Raw genomic sequence first — 19256 nt, forward strand, 5'->3', positions numbered from 1 at the left:
TATTGAGTCATTGCATAAACATGATGTATTTATCAAAAAAAGTATAAAAACTTATTAAATGCTTATAATTGTACTTCAGTCACCATAAAACAACATTTTTTACTGACTGAATCTGCATGTGAAGAAAAATCGCAGCATGCTCGATTTTCCTCCAAAAATCAGATGAGACTCACCCACTCAAGTGTATGGGTGTGAGAAATAAATTGTATTCCATACAGACCATCAGTATAGTATCCAATTTTTACAGATATATTACAATTCTGTAACATGAGAAACTGTAAATGATTAATTGCTGCTGTAAAAACGGATTGTATGCGGACAGCACACAGATGACAAGTGAGAAAAAAAATCGTCCCACTTTTCTGGATGCAACTCTGAACAAGTTTTTATACTGCTGTGCAACATTCATTAGACAGCCTGGAGGATTGGAGGGAGGCATAGATGACACTTGGCCCCACATTCTGGTGCCTATTTTTGCAATCTAGTTGTTTTTTTACTTTTTATGTCCATGACCCTTGAGACAGCTCCTCATTCCTGGTTTACGGACAGTGCAGTTCTTCTAAAAATGGGAGTCTGGCACACTGAAAGGGTTGTCCAGGCCATGCTTCTCATAAATACAGTACAGACCAAAAGTTTGGACACACCTTCTCATTTAAAGATTTTTCTGTATTTTCATGACTATGAAAATTGTACATTCACACTGAAGGCATCAAAACTATGAATTAACCCATGTGGAATTATATACTTAACAAAAAAGGGTGAAACAACTGAAAATATGTCTTATATTCTAGGTTCTTCAAAGTAGCCACCTTTTGCTTTGATGACTGCTTTGCACACTCTTGGCATTCTCTTGATGAGCTTCAAGAGGTAGTCACCGGAAATGGTCTTCCAACAATCTTGAAGGAGTTCCCAGAGATGCTTAGCACTTGTTGGCCCTTTTGCCTTCACTCTGCGGTCCAGCTCACCCCAAACCATCTCGATTCGGTTCAGGTCTGGTCACTGTGGAGGCCAGGTCATCTGGTGTAGCACCCCATCACTCTCCTTCTTGGTCAAATAGCCCTTACACAGCCTGGAGGTGTGCTTGGGGTCATTGTCCTGTTGAAAAATAAATGATGGTCCAACTAAACGCAAACCGGATGGAATAGCATGCCGCTGCAAGATGCTGTGGTAGCCATGCTGGTTCAGTATGCTTTCAATTTTGAATAAATCCCCAACAGTGTCACCAGCAAAGCACCCCCACACAGGGGTTCACGGTGGGAACCAGGCATGTAGAGTCCATCCGTTCACCTTTTCTGCATCGCACAAAGACACGGTGGTTGGAACCAAAGATCTCAAATTTGGACTCATCAGACCAAAGCACAGATTTTCCACTGGTCTAATGTCCATTCCTTGTGTTCTTTAGACCAAACAAGTCTCTTCTGCTTGTTGCCTGTCCTTAGCAGTGGTTTCCTAGCAGCTATTTTGCCATGAAGGTCTGCTGCACAAAGTCTCCTCTTAACAGTTGTTGAAGAGATGTGTCTGTTGCTTGAACTCTGTGTGGCACTGACCTGGTCTCTAATCTGAGCTGCTGTTAACCTGCGATTTCTGAGGCTGGTGACTCGGATAAACTTATCCTCAGAAGCAGAGGTGACTCTTGGTCTTCCTTTCCTGGGGCGGTCCTCATGTGAGCCAGTTTCTTTGTAGCGCTTGATGGTTTTTCCAACTGCACTTGGGGACACTTTCAAAGTTTTCCCAATTTTTCGGACTGACTGACCTTCATTTCTTAAAGTAATGATGGCCACTCGTTTTTCTTTACTTAGCTGCTTTTTTCTTGTCATAATACAAATTCTAACAGTCTATTCAGTAGGACTATCAGCTGTGTATCCACCAGCCTTCTGCACAACACAACTGATGGTCCCAACCCCATTTATAAGGCAAGAAATCCCACTTATTAAACCTGACAGGGCACACCTGTGAAGTGAAAACCATTTCCGGTGACTACCTCTTGAAGCTCATCAAGAGAATGCCAAGAGTTTGCAAAGCAGTCATCAAAGCGAAAGGTGGCTACTTTGAAGAACCTAGAATATAAGACATTTTCAGTTGTTTCACACTTTTTTGTTAAGTATATAATTCCACATGGGTTAATTCAAAGTTTTGATGCCTTCAGTGTGAATGTACAATTTTCATAGTCATGAAAATACAGAAAAATCTTTAAATGAGAAGGTATGTCCAAACTTTTGGTCTGTACTGTAGGTTGGGCCCATGATTTAGTAGCACTTACCAATTTATAAGTAGTAGAGGTTTCTCTCCTGCACTTATTAGTACCTAAGTCTGGACAGCTCTACTGACAACAAAATGTCAGTGGATGGAGGGACATGTGGGAAAATTTATGGAAGCTGACAAATTTGAATTTCAAGAGTCGCTCATATCTAAGAGAACCTTTTAATACTTCTATATTAGTAAGCAGGGCTGTGGAGTCGGCGTCTATATAAAATGGACCGACTCCAACTCCTAAAATATATAATAAATTGGGTACAGTAATTCAATGCAGTTTGTGGGGGATATTTTTCATAAGAATTTGGGAAAGTTATGAAATGTCCTATTCTTGATCTAAAGGTCTAGACTTTTAGCTGAGATGAATCTGTGCTACAGTAAACCATGGGCCATGTATGAGGGAGTTGGCGTTGGTGTTATGGAAATTGAGGAGTCGGAGGTTTGGCTTACCGACTCCACAGCCCTGTTAGTAAGTGCCATAAAATCATGCCCCAACATATTTACTAAAATGAAGATCAAGTGGATATCCCCTTTATTAGCCAATGAGTATTGAGGGGATGGGACCACGGCTGGATCCTCTTTTCGAGCAGCCACATAGTCATACTTACGGTCTGTCTAAGGTGCACAAATTTTTGTCTTCCATGTAATGGAGTCCATACCTGTTTTGACCCCGATAATTAGATGGGCTTTCAAGTAGACTGCATGTGTGAATACAGTCGTATGTGAGGTTATTTTGTTTTTATTGGAGTGTAGTAAAAATTGATAAGATAGAACTGATAGCAACTAAGATTTACCTTATAGTAGAGAAAGCAGAACCCTGTTCTACATACACCTGCTTCCAATAATACAGAAATATATTTTATTAAGTAAGACAACAAAAACCTTTTACTTTCGGTTCACTCAGCTTGTTTTCTTTTACATTTAATTTATTTGTCATATGTTATAGATATCTCGCTGTACATCATAGCTGTGGAGCACCCTCACAGTTCATGGGTTCTCAAGTCAGTATTTAGATAATAATTAGGAATATTGACGATCAATAGTCAGACATTAATAGGGTTGCTTACAATTGTGTTATAGTGTATTCGAAGTATATATGGCACGCATGTGTCAGCACTATTATATTCTCCCTATATATATCATTATTAACATATAGAATTATCAACTTTAATGTATCATTTATCTGTAATATATGCCTAAATATTCATACATTGCATAGCATGTCCGCTGTACATATACATACCCAGTAGGCCACTCAATTAGAAGTGCAATGGCTTTTAGCTGATCACATTAGTACTTGCATACAGAATGGTGTAGCTTGGTAAACGCAGATTCAGATCGGCAGATGTAGACATAGGAGATGGATCGAGTCAAAGTGGAAAGAGCTTCTGGAACGTCCTACAGGTCAGTAGTTTGCAGGTCAACAGCATCACAGTTACCAAGACGGTCCATTAGGAGCCTGTTTAACCAGTACAGTTATTAGATTTCTAGGTACTACTGAGCATGGTTTTATATGGTGACAGTGTGGATTGCATATGTAATTTAAATGAGTAAAGAGGCCCAAAAACCTTGACAACATTCATACTGTGCTTATTTAGTATCATACTAATGCTTTAAAGAGGACCTATCACCAGGTCAAAATTGGCTGGTTTATATATTTAGTTTATTCCCACTGCTTTCCTGAGTATGTGTTTTTTTTATTTTGTTTTGTCTTTTTATTCTGCCGTATGGTTCCACAGTCTGGGGCCTCTTTATTTAGTGCTAATTTTTATGCTCTTTACCATGTGGGCGGTGCTCACAGGGATCTTCGGGGGCTTGTCTTTAGTCTGCCCACATGTAAGCATTATCCTCTTGTACAGACCATAAAAATTAGCACTGACTAAAAAGGTCTAACAAAAATTGATAATTAAGGATTCAAGAATGACTGTCTAACAAAGAAAATTCTCTGCCTTTAAATTAAAAACATAGATACTTTAATAGTGATATACTAAAAACTAGAAAAAAAAAACAAAATGACAAACATCAATTGTTAAAAAAAAAGAAAATTGACTGACCATAACCTCTTGCCAAACAGATATATACTGGGAAACAAAAAGGGTTGAGCACAAGTCAAAAATTGCTAACCTTCCCCTATGAATATCCCTAGCTGGAACCTACCTGACCATGGAGGCCGTGCCTAATAGGCAACACAAGAATGATGCCCCCACCCACTATCGTCCCTTCCACCTAGTCACTAGATGTACCCTAGGCTTAAAGGGGTATTCCCATCTCAAAGATCCTATCCCAATATGTAGTAGGTGTAATAATAATATTATTAGCAAATACCTCCAATTAGAAATGTAGTATAGTTTTTCTTATTCGCTTGTCTCTTTCGTCATGTGCAGGGCATTGCAGGACCTTAGGTATCCATGGTTACGACCACTGATATAGTGACAGCTAGTTGCTAATGGTCGTAACCACGGATACCTACGGTCCTGCAATGCCTGCACATGAGGAAAGAGACCTAGTGAATCGGAAACGCTATACTACATTTCTAATTGGAGGTATTTGCTAATATTATTATTATTACATATTGGGATAGGATCTTGGAGATGGGAATACCCTTTTAAATCCAGTCCCTTTAATAGAATATAAAGGAAGGCACAAAACCAAGAGACCAATCAAAAAGTATAGTCAGTCACATGCATGAGGAAAATTCCCAATCATTGATAGCTACAACCAGAAAATGATGGCATTACCACATCAACGTGTACAATGAAAAAAGAGAACACTGATGTATGATTACTTATAATAGAAGAAAGAGATCTCTAACATTAATCTAATGCAAAGTGACTTAAAATGTTGTGAGTATTATGATTTTTAAGTCCTTTTGCATTAGAATTGGTCTAAATAAAAAAGCCCATATCTCTGTTACTATATGGCAGATTTAAAAAAAAAAAAAAAGTCATACTCTGGAGCAGCGGGAATAACATAAGAGCATAAACTGTGTGTGTATCCAATAACATTTAAACTTTAGTGTCAGAGCTTTACAATGTGAGATCTACTTGGGGATTAGAAGAGGATTCAAAGTAGAGTAACTAATGGAATAATTAAGGAATGGGATATCTGGGGATGTAACAATGGGGTTCCAAGCCCCTGCTTTTCCCCATGTAGAATACAGATAATGGCAGTGAAAGAGTCGTCTCAGCACCTGTGACTCACTAACTCTGGGGATAAGGCTAGGGCTGCAGGAGATGTTTTTGATAAGCACAACACTGAGAGGAGGACACAGGTGCTGACCCTCTCACTGCCATCATCTGTACTCCAAATGAGTGTGTTCCAATATCAATGCAGCTAAAGGCATTCAAATAAACTAAGGAAGAGCAGGGGTTTGAAAGCCATTTACATTTATTTTTTTACAGGACTGAAGACAAATTTCATAATAAAGGAACTTGCAAACTTTCATAACTTTCCGTGCTGGACAAAATTATTTTAAAAAATGAAGGTTTGAAAGGCTTAAGCTCTGCCCAGTAATCAATCATCGTGCCTCAATCAGAACTCGCCCTATTACATGCTGGGAGTCCATTTACCGTTATGCACCAAATTAATGCCAAAAGAGTGTCCTTTAGGCACTCACCAGGCAGGTATAAATTGATATACTTTTTCCCTATATAGGAAAGCTTTCTGTGCATTTCTAAACCGTGGGCAAAGACATTGTGTGTTGGCATAGAGACCTTTGACGTATTTCATCTTTGACTCATATGATTGGATATTTCTCAGGCTTATATACCGAAAAAAAAAATGTAAATAGGGCCTTTACTCGATGAAAAAATATCATTGAAGTAAGCTCATTAACATGGATAAATATATCTGGGCACAATATAAAGATTTAGCTTATGAGCAATTTATTTCAAAAATTGCAGAGAAAATTGGGGGCATAAGTACTTTGATCATCAATTTAATACTGAAGAAATGTTTCTTTACCACAACCATAAATGTAAATCTATGTCATTGTTAATGGCATTGACAATTTTGACTAAAGGGAATCTGTCAGTAGGATCAGCCCTCCTAAGCCATCAATATGGCCATGTAGGTCAAAGGAAGCTGAATATAATGACACCCTGATATCTGCGATCTGATGTCTTATTCCAGAGAAATCCACGTTTTTCTCATATGTAAATGACCTCTTCCAGGCTATGGGGAGGACACTGCCTGGAAGATAACTCCATTTACAGGGCTTATTTTATATAAAAGTGAGCGTTACCAGTGTGAGACAAGTAACTAACACAGAACAGGAGAACTGAACTTTGTCTTATAACTAACAGATTTGTTGCAGCTCTCTGAGCTCTGCTGTATTGTAACAATATTGCAGCCCTGTCTGCCTGTGAGCTGGAAGCTGAGAGGAACCTGCAGATGTGTCAGGTATAATCACACACAGCTCTGCAGCGAGATCAGGAGAGCAGAGAGCGGACATTACACATCACATCGGTAACTCCTCCTTCATGTATAATAAGCTCTGGAGTCATCTTCCAGGCAGCGTCCTCACCAGAGCCTGGAAGAGATCATTTACATAAAGTGATAAAAGATGATTTCTCAACAACAATACATCTGATATGAGACATACAGGCATCACTCTCCTCAGCAGTTTATAACCTGTATGCCCATATTAACAGTTTAGAAGATCAAATGTGGTGATAGATTCCCTTAAATAGAAAAGTGGAGCATCAACAATAGCCTAAGCACAATACACACAAACGACTAATAATGGAAAAAGTGCATCTTTATTTCTGTATTTAATGCTGGACAAAAGAGCAAAAAATATAAATCGAAAAAAAACAGAGGTGTAGAAACACGGCGATATATCAAAGAGGTAAACATCCTGAAAAAGTACATTATAGGAGATATAGAGTGTAAGGAACCAAGTAAAAACCTACAGACAGTGATAGCCATACCAGTATATAAAACATTGGTACCCCACCAAACATAAGGCATAAATAATAAACCACCAGTAATGGGTACCACAAAGTAATTATGATGAACTTCACTGATCCCAAAAGCAAGAAGTAGGAATAAGAATCAGTACAGACCTGGGGTATGCTCCACATAACCCTTCTTATTTCTACTTCTTTCTTTTGTGATCAGTAAGACTTTCATCATAACTACCGTACTTTGTGGCACCTATTACTGTTTGTGTATTTTTGCTACCTTTATATCTGGTTGGATATATTATTACTGTCACCACCTGCAGATTACTTGATCCCTTATATATTCTACGATTTCTGACCGTTTAACATTTAGTGTAATTTGACAATGTGTTCTTTTCTTTCTGGGGTTTTTTAATTGTTGTCTTTGTGTCCATTGTATGTTTTTTAAAGTATTTGTTATATAAAGAAATACAATTTTTCTACATTGTTTGCTTGTCTGTGTGTTTTGTGATTAGGCTATTGGAATTGTTAGATGTTTGTTTAGGTCTCAAAACTTTTTTCAGGATTTTGAGTCCAGTTTAGATGTTCCTCTTTATAAAGGTGTCAATTCTATAATCATTTTCCTACAGAGGCTAAAACGATCGCTTGGTCACTGTTACCCAGATGTTTTTCTTTGAATAAAGTTGTAAGATCAGCGACCAGTTAAAAAACATTTTGCAACATCTATGACGAAGACTAAGCATACCATACCTAACCACATACCATTTCATCTAGCTTTCTTCTAGTCATACAGTCAGGATACCTCTTTAATGACGGTCTCCCTTTCGAGATTTCTTTGTTGGTTGCTTACAGCTTCGAAAAACTCCCACGTCTCTTATCTGTTGCCCACGGTACTGGGCTGGGCTTGCACAAGTGGCATTTGGGCGGGAGCGGCTACTGTCCATCCATCTGTTTCCAAACAAATAGTGTTAGGTTTGGATTAGAATTTTTGGGAATCATGGTATTTTAATAAACTAAGCATGTCGGGCAGACCCACCTTCTCACAGCTGCCAGTTGGCAGGTACAATGCCAAGGATTATTTGCCAATGTCAAATTTTGCAGGGTAGAAAATGGGGCGTTGGCAGGAAGCTGGCTCAGCTTGTTTCCTTCAATATTAAGATTTTTCAGGGTTGTTACTCCAACGAAAGCTTTTTCTGAAAACTAAACCAAAAATATGTGGGGTTGGCTACTAGTTGAGGAACAAACATTCCGCCTCTTCCTCGCTCATTACAAATGTCCACATCCTTTACACCAACTCTGACCGACTCCTTGGGCTCCCAACCTTCTCTTACCTTCGACAGGAATCTCACTGGAAATTTCCACCTTTGATAGTGGGTTGTCCTGGGACATTATGTAGAAGAGAATCTCCAGCATACTCCGAAAAGGAAAGAGTCATACAGAAACCTGCCCATTCATAATTGGTGGATCTCGCTTTCCTTGACATAGCATGTTGTGGAATTCAGTAACTTCTACAGAAAGCTGCTCTATGTTCCCTTCATTTTTTTACTAGTCTGCAATGAGCACAGCAGTTCCCCTCCTCCTAGCCGTGGAGTCACAGACAAGGATTACTTTGTGAATTTCAGAGAGACGGCTGCTTATGAGACATCTTGTCAATAAACAGACTGTTATTGAGGGTAAAGACATATCCTAACCAAAGTATATAGTATGATAGTCCACAGTTAACTCCATCATGACGCCTTAACATGTCTGCTGATTTCTGCAATCATGTTATTTGTATCTCACGTAATGTGCGTGGAATAAAAAGATGCTAAAGCAGATCTGTCTCCAGATTTCATGATTCAAACTGCATACATCATTAATTAGACCTGTACTTCAGATATGTCTGTCATAATGACTGTATAATTATTTTGACAGTTTTTCTTTAATGAGCATTTTGCGAATTCAGATCTACACATATTTTCAAAGAAAGTGCACCAGCCTCAATAGGTCTAAGAGATCTATTTAACAATGTATGAAGATTAGATAGTCAAATCTGGTGACAGATCCCTTTTAGAACAACCTTTTAATGCTAAGTACCCACCTTCTCCAGACCCATGTTGTCCAGCGATAGAGACTCCATGTATCGACCAAAGGACTGGAAGGCATAGTCTGGGATGACTTTTATTGGGTTTCGGGATATTTTAAAGTCCTCTACTACCCTCAGCTTGCTAATGGCAGCTAGAGGGTAAGTACTCAGCTGGTTTCCCTCTATGTGGAAGATGGCCAGGTTTTCCACTTCATCCAGAGATCCTGGCTGCAGTGCAGTGATGTCATTCTCAGACAGGTAGAGCCACCGCAGATCTTTGGCACCAGTGAAGGTCCCTGCTTTCAGTTCACGCACCTTGTTGTTGTTCATTTGGAAGATGAATAGGTTGAAAAGTGGTGACAGCAACCCCTTAGGAATCTCCAGGATTTTGTTGTGATCCATGTATAAATAGGTAAGCTCAGTCAGTTCATCAAAGGCCCCGGCACCTATCACACTGATCTCATTGTGCGATAAATACAGGTAGACCAGTTTCTTAAGACCTCGAAATGCCCCATTTGAAACCTCTCGGATTTGACAGTACTGCATGTGCAGGGACACCAGACCTTTCATTTCTTTGAACGAATTAGGAGCTAGAACTGGAAATAAATTTTTCTGTAGGTTTAGCAGGCGAGTTTGCTCCGATATCTTTGGAAGCTTAGTCAACCCTGAGCTGTAACAGATGACATGCTGCAGGTCTCCTCCATGACAGTGACAGTTTGTGGGACATGCCTTCAGGATGGGGCAGACAGTAGCTAGCACGCTAAGGATGAGAAAGAAACTGAGATGTTCCATAGCGAGCAGGGAGTACTGGCAATGTGAGCGAGCCCTTCACACACAGGCCTATTTATATCATATTAAATAAAAAAAAAAAGTCAGACCGCGCCAAACAGTGATGTGGAGGAGGCAGATTTTGGGAGGTGAGTGTGAAGTTAACCCACTATGAGAAGCAGAATGTGAATCTTATAAATCCCATGGTAGTGAACTAAGAAGTACCTGTTAAAAGTCAATTCTCTTCAAGAGGCAGAAAATGTTTGAAGAATTTTAGCATCGGAGAGCTAACAACTTTCAGAATTTGTTTCTTCCCACTCTTTCCTCTCGATATATGATCTCAGGTCTGGTTTTAGCCTCAAACATTTTAGATTTTTAGAATAAATATACAACCACACATTTTCTATGTTTTCTTGCATTCTTAGCATGTAAACAGATACTAGAGTATAGTAGTATGTGACCAAGAAATTGGTGCACTCCTTTTTGCTTTTTAGACCTATCACTGTATTCTCCATGTTGAACTGTATGGATATTAGAAATCCATTCCAAATATACTCTTAAGTCATACTTATAATCATTCACCCTTTATAAACCAGATTATTTAGATTTTACATATTGGAATTTTATTGGTCCCTAGTTGTAAGCGGATACTGGCAGCCATTTTTCACGTTACGTTTTTAATATTTATTGTTAAAGTGTATGTTCACTTTAGAAACCCTTAGAAACCCTTAGGGCTTGATTCATCAAGACTAGCATTTTGTACACTAGTCTTGACGAACTGCAGTAAGATATGCGAAATTCCATAAAGCACCACTCCATAGTTTTTTTGTTTTTTTTTAATTGCAGCGCAGGAGTGTTGCTACTAACGTAAGATCCCTGCACCTAATATTATACTCGCCACCCACCTTCTCTTCAACTCCTCCCAGCGCTGTTCGCTTTCGTGCCGCCATCTTGTGACGGCAACTTCTGACTGACCATAAGTAAGAGGTAATGATCGCAAGCTTTTAATGCAAGTCTATGAGAACGAGGCTCTCAAAGTCTTGCATTGAAAAGTGACATTCAGCAAACATTGATGTGATTCAGCAAGTCACACTACTGGAGACCGACCGGAGCCATACCGATAACAGCAGAGGATAAGTATAGAACTAAGTGCAGGGGCTCCACCACTCTAACACTGCAATAAAAAAATCCAATGCAGTGCTGCTTTAAGAACTGCACGTCTCTTAATGAATTTGGTGCATCTTTCTTACCACCAGTAATGTTACTTCACTCAAGGACTGGAGAACATCATGAATTAGCCCAGTGTGTTTGGTTATGCCCCATCCTGCCCCAGATCCTCCCACTTTTCCAAAAGTTGGCAGATCTGGCCTGGAGTAGTGTGAAATCACCAAAAGTTCCCAAATTTTTGAACAATTTCGAGGTGTTCTACGCTTGAATTCTCTTGGAAAATAGTTCGATGAATGAGGCACTTTGTTTCTATTTGTTAAATTGATTTTCAAACTAAATAATTAAGTAATTTTGCAGTCAATCGTAATTTTAAAGAAAGAAAAAAAAAAAGCATTTTGGGTCTACATACATTTTACTCAGACCCATAAGTTTCCACTGCTACAGACCACAAATAAGCACCATGTGTAGTCTGATGATGCTCCTTTGGACAGAAGAGAATGAGTATGTGGAATCAGGGCTGTGGAGTTGGTATGCCAAACCTCCCACTCCAACTCCGACTCCTCAATTTCCATGACACCGACTCCGACTCCCTCATACATGGCTCATGTTTAAAGAAGTTGGCCACTACTTTTTATGATTGCCCCAATCGATGGCCCTGTGCCCCTAAGTGTTTTTCTAATTACCTCCTGCTGTCATCCTTGCCTGTGAGTGGCGCTATCGCTGGCCGCTCACAGGCATCACGTGAGCACGGCTGCAGCTGGCTCTGACACCCGCTGATGTCACGTCAAGTTGCGGCTTCAGCCGGGGGTCTCTCTTCTGTGTTCCACGGTGGATGCTGGGATGCGGGCAGAGCACGCGGTGGGATGCTGGGTGTGACTCGCGGGGTAACCCTGCCCACAGCCCATCAGCCGCTGCGGCTCCGCGTCACTGATTTCACGCCTCACTTGACGTGACATCATCGGCGGGTCACGTGATACCTGTGAGCAGCTGGCGGTGCACCGCTCACAGGCAAGAAGGACAGGCGGTAATTAGAAAAACACTTAGGGGCACATGGTCCATCGATTGAGGCAATCATAAAAAGTAGTGACCAACTCCTTTGAGTGATAAATTTACTGTAGCACAGATTAATCTCCGTTAAAAGTCTAGACCCTTAGATCAGCAACAGGACATTTCAGAACTTTCCCAAAAATATTCCCCACAAACTGCATTTAACTACTGTACCCAATTTATTATATATTTTAAGAGTTGGAGTCGGTCCATTTTATACCAATTCCGACCCCACCAAAATGGACACCGACTCCACGACTCCAACTCCACAGCCCTGGGTGGAATAAGTTATTAGCAGCTGTAGACCCAGTGCTGTTATTCTTTTAATGACTATTTACAAAGTTATTTCCTTTTTTTTTTTTATTTCATTTGAATTGGAACTATAAAAATAGTTGTAAAAGTATTCATAGTTTTTACAGATTGTTTGTCACTTTAATATTTTCTAGAGATATGCTTATTCAGTTCTAGAAATCTGTTACATTAGGTGCTGTCCTATTACATAGTAAAAAGTGAAATGCATAAGCACATCCATCAACTACAGTATGTATAAATGACCCTTGAACAATTCTGTAAGTGCCTTCCATTGGTTTGGGGGTAATTTCCATTTGAACTTGTTTATAGACTGGGTTTTCACTAGATCAGATTTCTTTTCGCAGATTTCCAGGGGAGGATCACCCCATTAAAATGCAAATCTTTAATGGTTGGTGGTCTGTATGTAGTTTGAGCAAACAATTGTTTCTGTATAATGTTCTCATATGTATTGTCGTAAGCTAGAGACCAACTAGTGATAGAAGTATGAGTACAGCATATATTCTGGCTGCCAATCCCCCCCTCCCCCCCCATGATTAGCTGATATTGTTTGGGAAAATCTAGATAACAGCATATTTTTGGAGGGGAATCGTAGTTCTACACAGTACATTACATACATGCATTCTCTATGTAGCTGATGGGTGGTGACCCTTCTATAATGACCTTATATTTTATTAGAGAATATGCACAGTTGTTCTGTGTGAACAATGCCTTTAATGGCTTCAGTGAGAAAGCAGAAGTCTAGGACACCAGTTTCTATACTCATCCTAATAAGAAAGAAATGTGTTTTTCTGGAGATGGCACTCTGGACAGAAGACAGTCAGCAGGACCTGATGCATTGCCGTAGCCTGGCAAGAATTCTTCATGCTGTTTATGTAGGAGCTGGGTATAGCCAATGCTTGGCCAGCAGGAGACACTTTCTTGGCAAAAGCAGTATTTATATTCTCTATTAATGGCAGTTTGTGGGCTGACTGTCTGGTTCACGGTGTTTAGATGACTAGTTCAGTTATTCTCTTTTTTTTAATGTTGACTTGTCATTTTAGTTAGAATTAATTGCATTACTTCACACCATCTACCTGCCGATGGGCCACTTATGGGCAGCATTCCTGTAGGTTTACATGCTTTAATACCCAACAGCCTCTTGATTGACCCAAATTATCTTACATAAGACCTGCTCATCTTACAATCTGGCAGCAGAAGTGTTTTAGAAAATCCCCTAGACCTCTCGTGAAGCTGCCACATGTCTCTTGCTTATGAGACAAAGGAGGGGCATCTGGAAAGCATCCAGGAATATGTATTTGGAGTGAAAGGGAGCAGCCCCTGAGATATGGACAAACACAGTCCCAGGACAGACCTCTAACCCCTGCTAGTCAGAGCTTCTCTGGCCTCACAACTGTCCTTTCTCTTGACTTTCATGTTCACCAGACCACAGTGACGTCTTTATGTTACAGATCGGATATGGCACAACAGAAAACAGCCCAGTGACGTTTGCTGGCTTTCCCTTTGATGATCTGACTCGAAGATGTGACACTGTGGGTCACGTTATGGCCCATACAGAGGTGAGGCTGTCTTTGAACTCTCTTTAATGTTTTTTAATTTTTTTTCTATCATTTTTGTTAAACAAAACCACTTTACATACAGTTTTCCTTTTTTCTTTTTTCAAACCGGAAGAGCAAACCATAACACAAGATGTTGATATTGACATAGTTACAGATTAGTTTAAGGCAATCGGGGTATTTGTATATGTAGATGTCAATTAATCAAAAACATTAAAGCAACAGGAATTGGTATTAGCTAGCCTTTAAGTAGAGACCATATCCATCCATCTAACGAAGAGTTGAGTCTCGCTGACTGTTTTGTCATAGGGTTCTTATTTTGATTATTCCTTTTTTTCTTCGTTTTCTCAAGGCCTTAAGTGTAAGAGGATGGAAAATAGTAAGGATCGCTTTGTCTCTTATTAGTATGTAGGAAGGCAAATTGGGAGTATCTATCTAGGGTTTCCACACCTACTCATATATTTACGCTAGCGTTTCTCTTCTGATTCACTGCTCTCTCTATGAATCTCTGAACTCTTTAAAGGGACTCTGTCGGCACAGAATGACCATCTGAAAAAAGTACATGTGCTCGCTGCATTACGGCAGGGCCAAACATTTATATACACCTTCCAACCTGCTTGGCTTCCATCTATCTCCACCCCTCTCTGGCTCTTTGAAGCCAGAACTGTCAATCAAAGAAGAGGGGGAGGTGGGGATAGATGGAAAACAAGCAGGTGGGAAGGTGTATTTCAATGATTGGCCCCGCCAAGAGTGCCCCCAGCGCCTGAACGTGGTTTGGACAGTCATTCTATTCTGACAGTCCTTTTAACATGCCTTCAACATCCAAGCCTTCAATACACTTACCGTGATTGTCCCTTTCAGGCAAGAATTGTGGACACCAACACAGGCCAAATAGTCCCACTGAATAGCCCAGGCGAGCTGCAGATTAGAGGTTACTGTGTGATGCTGGGCTACTGGGCAGATGAAGAAAAAACCAAAGAGACATTTACCCCAGATAAATGGTACAAAACTGGGTAAGTGACAGCGCGATTACTGTTGGAGAAAATGACACCTGAGTTTCGACTTAAGAACATTGCACAGTATATAAATGCCTAAATGTAAACCAAGTTCATTCTGGTATACATCTTGTCAGTTTTATTAAAGGGGTTGTGTACTGTGTAATGGCTGTGTCTGTCCGAGCAGGAACATGGTCTGGTCATACCACAGCTCCTGGGCAGGGGAGGGAGCAAAAGAGAGTACGCAGCTGCTGGTTTCTGTGAGGAAAAACATTTCCCTGTCTGTTTTAAGAACGTGTTTTACCGCACAGAAGGCAGCAGCTGCGTTGCCATACTGTCTTGTCTGTATACTCTTTTGCTTCCTCCCCTGCCCAGGAGCTGTGGTATGATCAGACCATGTTCCTGCATGGCCGGACATATCCATTACATAGGAACACATTTATGAGATTATCTCAGGACAGGAACATTTTTTTAATACATCCAATTGTGGAACTTATTTTTATTCTAAGAGATATTAACCTCTTCACTACTCAATGATTTTTCGTTTTTTCTCCCTTCTTCCAAGAGCCTTTTTTTTTTTTTTCTGGCCATTTGGCACGAGTTGTGCTTTAAGACGACACCATTCATTTTAGGGTATAGAGTACTGGAAAAAGAGAAAAAAATCAAAGTGCGTTGAAATTGCAAAGAAACTGCAATGCCACAATTGTTTTTTGTTTTTCTATTTACAATGTTCACTATATGGTAAAACTGAACTGTCAGTATGATTCTCCAGGTCATTACAATCTCACAGATACCAAACATGTATAGTTTATTTTTTATTTAGGTAGTGAAAAAAAATTCTGAAATTTTGTAAAAAAAACAAACAAATTATAAATGTTTGTCGCCATTTTCCTAGACCTGTACCGTTTTCATTTTTGGGCAACTGGAGCTATGTGATGGCTTATTTTTTGCGTCTTGAGCTAACGTTTTTATTGATACCAATAATCAGGGGTAGATACGATGTTTTGAACGCCTCTTATTGCAGTGTTGCTGCAGCCAAAAAAACGTAATTCTGTCATTCTGGCTGATGTTTACAGGAGGCTCGTAATGACAAGCACAAGGGTCATCTGTAGACCCCTTGCTGTCATAACAACTCATCGGCATCCTGCGATCACTTGATAGGGCACCGATGGGCAGGGTGAATGACGCTCTTCTGGCTGACCCATGTTAAATCCCGCTGTCAGTGATTTTATTGACTCGCGGCTGTTAGAGGCACTTGATGCTGATTAAATCCAGTAAAACAGTAGGTTGGCAAGCTTGCTTAACAGCAACTAGTAAGAGATGTCAATTTAAATATCACAAGCTTCTATATATAGGACATTCTCATTAGGAAATACTATGCAGAATCAGAGAGACACGTGAGAATCAGAGAGACGCGTATCTCGTGTTGCAATTGATGGTCTACAATCCTGTCTTCTCTCTATCAGAGATATAGCTACAATGGATGAATATGGATACTGTCGAATTGTTGGGCGCTGTAAAGATATGATTATCCGAGGGGGTGAAAATATATACCCAGCTGAAATAGAGCAGTTCTTGCACACTCATCCCAAAATTTCAGAAGCTCAGGTAAGTAGTGGGAAATGGACAAGCCAAGGTCTTCAGGTTGCTCTAAATATTCACATTTAATCATTGTGTTGTTGTAGGTGGTTGGAATAAAAGATGAAAGGATGGGAGAGGAGATATGTGCCGCTGTCAGAATCCATCCGAACGTAAATTGTTCTGCAGAAGAGATCAAACAATTTTGCAAAGGAAAGGTAAGCTCACGCATGAATTTAATATGCCGCCATACAGGTGACACATTTGTATGTTCTTGTGGATAAGCTCACCAATTTACTACACTATACGACATCATATTGCGATCAATGATTGGGTTTGGTACATTTTGAGATACATAAGATGGAACGGATCATTGTAACCATTGACTAGAGAAACTTCTAAAGACAGACCATTGTTGGATCCAGTTGTTTTTTTTTTTTTTTTAAATACACTAGAAAACCCCTAAATAGTTAAACACTGCAAAGCAGATCCGTCAGCGTAACATGATGCCCTCATTAGGGGCAGGTCGCCTTCCTGTTAGGCCAGTAGGAGCTATTAAAGAATACAGTGAACATTGACAGAACATTGACCGATGGCTGACAGCTGAGTATACCATAACCCAAGATTCATTAGAGAAGAAGGCAGGGAAAGGTGGGGTTGAGTGCTCCCCTCATGAATACAATGGATTCCAACTCCAAAGTATTCTTGCAACTTTGCTATATTAACCAAACAGCACAATGTGACATGTCATGGTAGTCAATGCCATTGTAACTAACATTAAAGAGGTTGTCTTCCCTCTTTTTTTTTTTTCTTTTATTAAAGCTCCTCTGCAGATAGGCGAGTACAGGTTTAGTTCTTGTTTTGTTTTTGTAATTTAAAAGTAGGTTTGCACAACCCCTTTAAAGTGGACCTGCCGCTTGCCATTACATTGTAATTGTTTTATCTGCTCAAAATGTTGCTGTTCTCCTGAATTTGGCGTTATTTTTTTGATCCTGAGATATGCCCCCACCCCTTTTTTGTATGTAAATCTATTCTTGTTCGGCAACGGTTTGTAATACTCATAAAGACACCCACGGAGAGGAGTTGAAAGACACTCCCACTTGGATAACAAGATTCGATTTCTATACAGGGAAGAAAGGACAAATCCCAGAATCCCAGGAACTAAGGGGAACAACCCCCCCCACCACCACCACCACCAGATTCAGAAGATCTTTTACATTGTGTAAAAAGTTATACATATTTATGACAAGTGACAGTTCTTCTTGATTCTGTGTTTGCGATCACTGCACAGTTCCTGTTAGAGTATCACACCAACAAGTCCTATCTGTGTTTTCACTGGTTTATAGCTCATACAGACAGTTTATATATGTACAGTGGTGGCCAAAAGTATTGGCACCCCTGCAATTCTGTCAGATAATACTCAGTTTCTTCCTGAAAATGATTGCAATCACAAATTCTTTGGTATTATTATCTTCATGTAATTTGTCTTCAATGAAAAAACACAAAAATAATTATCCTAAAGCCAAATTGGATACAATTCCACACCAAACATAAAAAAGGGGGTGGACAAAAGTATTGGCACTGTTTGAAAAATCATGTGATGCTTCTCTAATTCGTGTAATTAACAGCACCTGTAACTTACCTGTGGCACCTAACAGGTGTTGGCAATAACTAAATCACACTTGCAGCCAGTTAACATGGATTAAAGTTGACTCAACCTCTGTCCTGTGTCCTTGTGTGTACCACATTGAGAATGGAGAAAAGAAAGAAGACCAAAAGAACTGTCTGAGGACTTGAGAAACCAAATTGTGAGGAAGCATGAGCAATCTCAAGGCTACAAGTCCATCTCCAAAGACCTGAATGTTCCTGTGTCTTCCGTGCGCAGTGTCATCAAGAAGCTTAAAGCCCATGGCACTGTGGCTAACCTCCCTAGATTTGGACGGAAAAGAAAAATTGACGAGAGATTTCAATGCAAGATTGTGCGGATGGTGGATAAAGAACCTCGACTAACATCCAAACAAGTTCAAGCTGCCCTGCAGTCCGAGGGTACAACAGTGTCAACCCATACTATCCGTCGGTGTCTGAATAAAAAGGGACTGTATGGTAGGATACCCAGGAAGACCCCACTTCTTACCCCGAGACATAAAAAAGCCAGGCTGGAGTTTGCCAAAACTTACCTGAGAAAGCCTAAAACGTTTTGGAAGAATGTTCTCTAGTCAGATGAGACAAAAGTAGAGCTTTTTGGGAAAAAGCATTAACATAGAGTGTACAGGAAAAAAAAAGAGGCATTCAAAGAAAAGAACACGGTCCCTACAGTCAAACATGGCGGAGGTTCCCTGATGTTTTGGGGTTGCTTTGCTGCCTCTGTCACTGGACTGCTTGACCGTGTGCATGCATTATGAAGTGTGAAGACTACCAACAAATTTTGCAGCATAATGTAGGGCCCAGTGTGAGAAAGCTGGGCCTCCCTCAGAGGTCATGGGTCTTCCATCAGGACAATGACCCAAAACACACTTCCAAAAGCACTATAAAATGGTTTGAGAGAAAGCACTGGAGACTTGTAAGGTGGCCAGCAATGAGTCCAGACCTGAATCCCATAGAACACCTGTGGAGA

At 40.1% G+C, this 19256-nt stretch overlaps 2 protein-coding genes across 4 annotated transcripts in view; one reads left to right on the top strand and one right to left on the bottom strand.

The window, feature by feature from the left end:
- Nucleotides 1-19256, top strand: part of ACSF2 (acyl-CoA synthetase family member 2) — a 123213-nt gene that overhangs the window by 89468 nt on the left and 14489 nt on the right. For both annotated transcript variants that reach the window (XM_073684080.1, XM_073684081.1), the window contains exons 11-14: nt 13965-14072; nt 14931-15082; nt 16531-16672; nt 16750-16860. In XM_073684080.1, the coding sequence (XP_073540181.1) occupies nt 13965-14072; nt 14931-15082; nt 16531-16672; nt 16750-16860 (513 nt within the window). The remainder of the gene's footprint in view (nt 1-13964; nt 14073-14930; nt 15083-16530; nt 16673-16749; nt 16861-19256) is intronic.
- Nucleotides 3152-10034, bottom strand: CHAD (chondroadherin). Of its 2 annotated transcripts, none has more exons than XM_073681211.1 (4): nt 9238-10034; nt 8194-8357; nt 7960-8105; nt 3152-3712 (listed from the first exon to the last, which is right to left on the bottom strand). In XM_073681211.1, exons 1-3 carry the CDS (start codon nt 10012-10014, stop codon nt 7964-7966), a joined length of 1083 nt encoding a protein of 360 aa, XP_073537312.1. In that variant the 5' UTR covers nt 10015-10034; the 3' UTR covers nt 3152-3712; nt 7960-7963. The 2 variants fall into 2 exon arrangements, with proteins under 2 accessions (XP_073537312.1, XP_073537311.1); XM_073681210.1 differs by having other exon boundaries at nt 7920-8105.

The sequence above is a fragment of the Phyllobates terribilis genome, unplaced genomic scaffold (genome assembly GCF_046119375.1).
Source record: "Phyllobates terribilis strain yellow unplaced genomic scaffold, ASM4611937v1 Scaffold_5__5_contigs__length_657084704, whole genome shotgun sequence".
Lineage (NCBI taxonomy): Eukaryota > Metazoa > Chordata > Amphibia > Anura > Dendrobatidae > Phyllobates > Phyllobates terribilis.

What these genes read in the sequence shown, in the direction of transcription:
- CHAD (XM_073681211.1), bottom strand. Translation starts at nt 10,014, where the DNA reads ATGGAACATCTCAGTTTCTTTCTCATCCTTAGCGTGCTAGCTACTGTC. An exon ending in ACAACATGGGTCTGGAGAAG is followed by an intron (nt 8,358 to 9,237) that starts GTGGGTACTTAG and finishes TTTTTGGTTTAG; the next exon opens with TTTTCAGAAAAAGCTTTCGT. An exon ending in CAACTGGCAGCTGTGAGAAG is followed by an intron (nt 8,106 to 8,193) that starts GTGGGTCTGCCC and finishes GTTTGGAAACAG; the next exon opens with ATGGATGGACAGTAGCCGCT.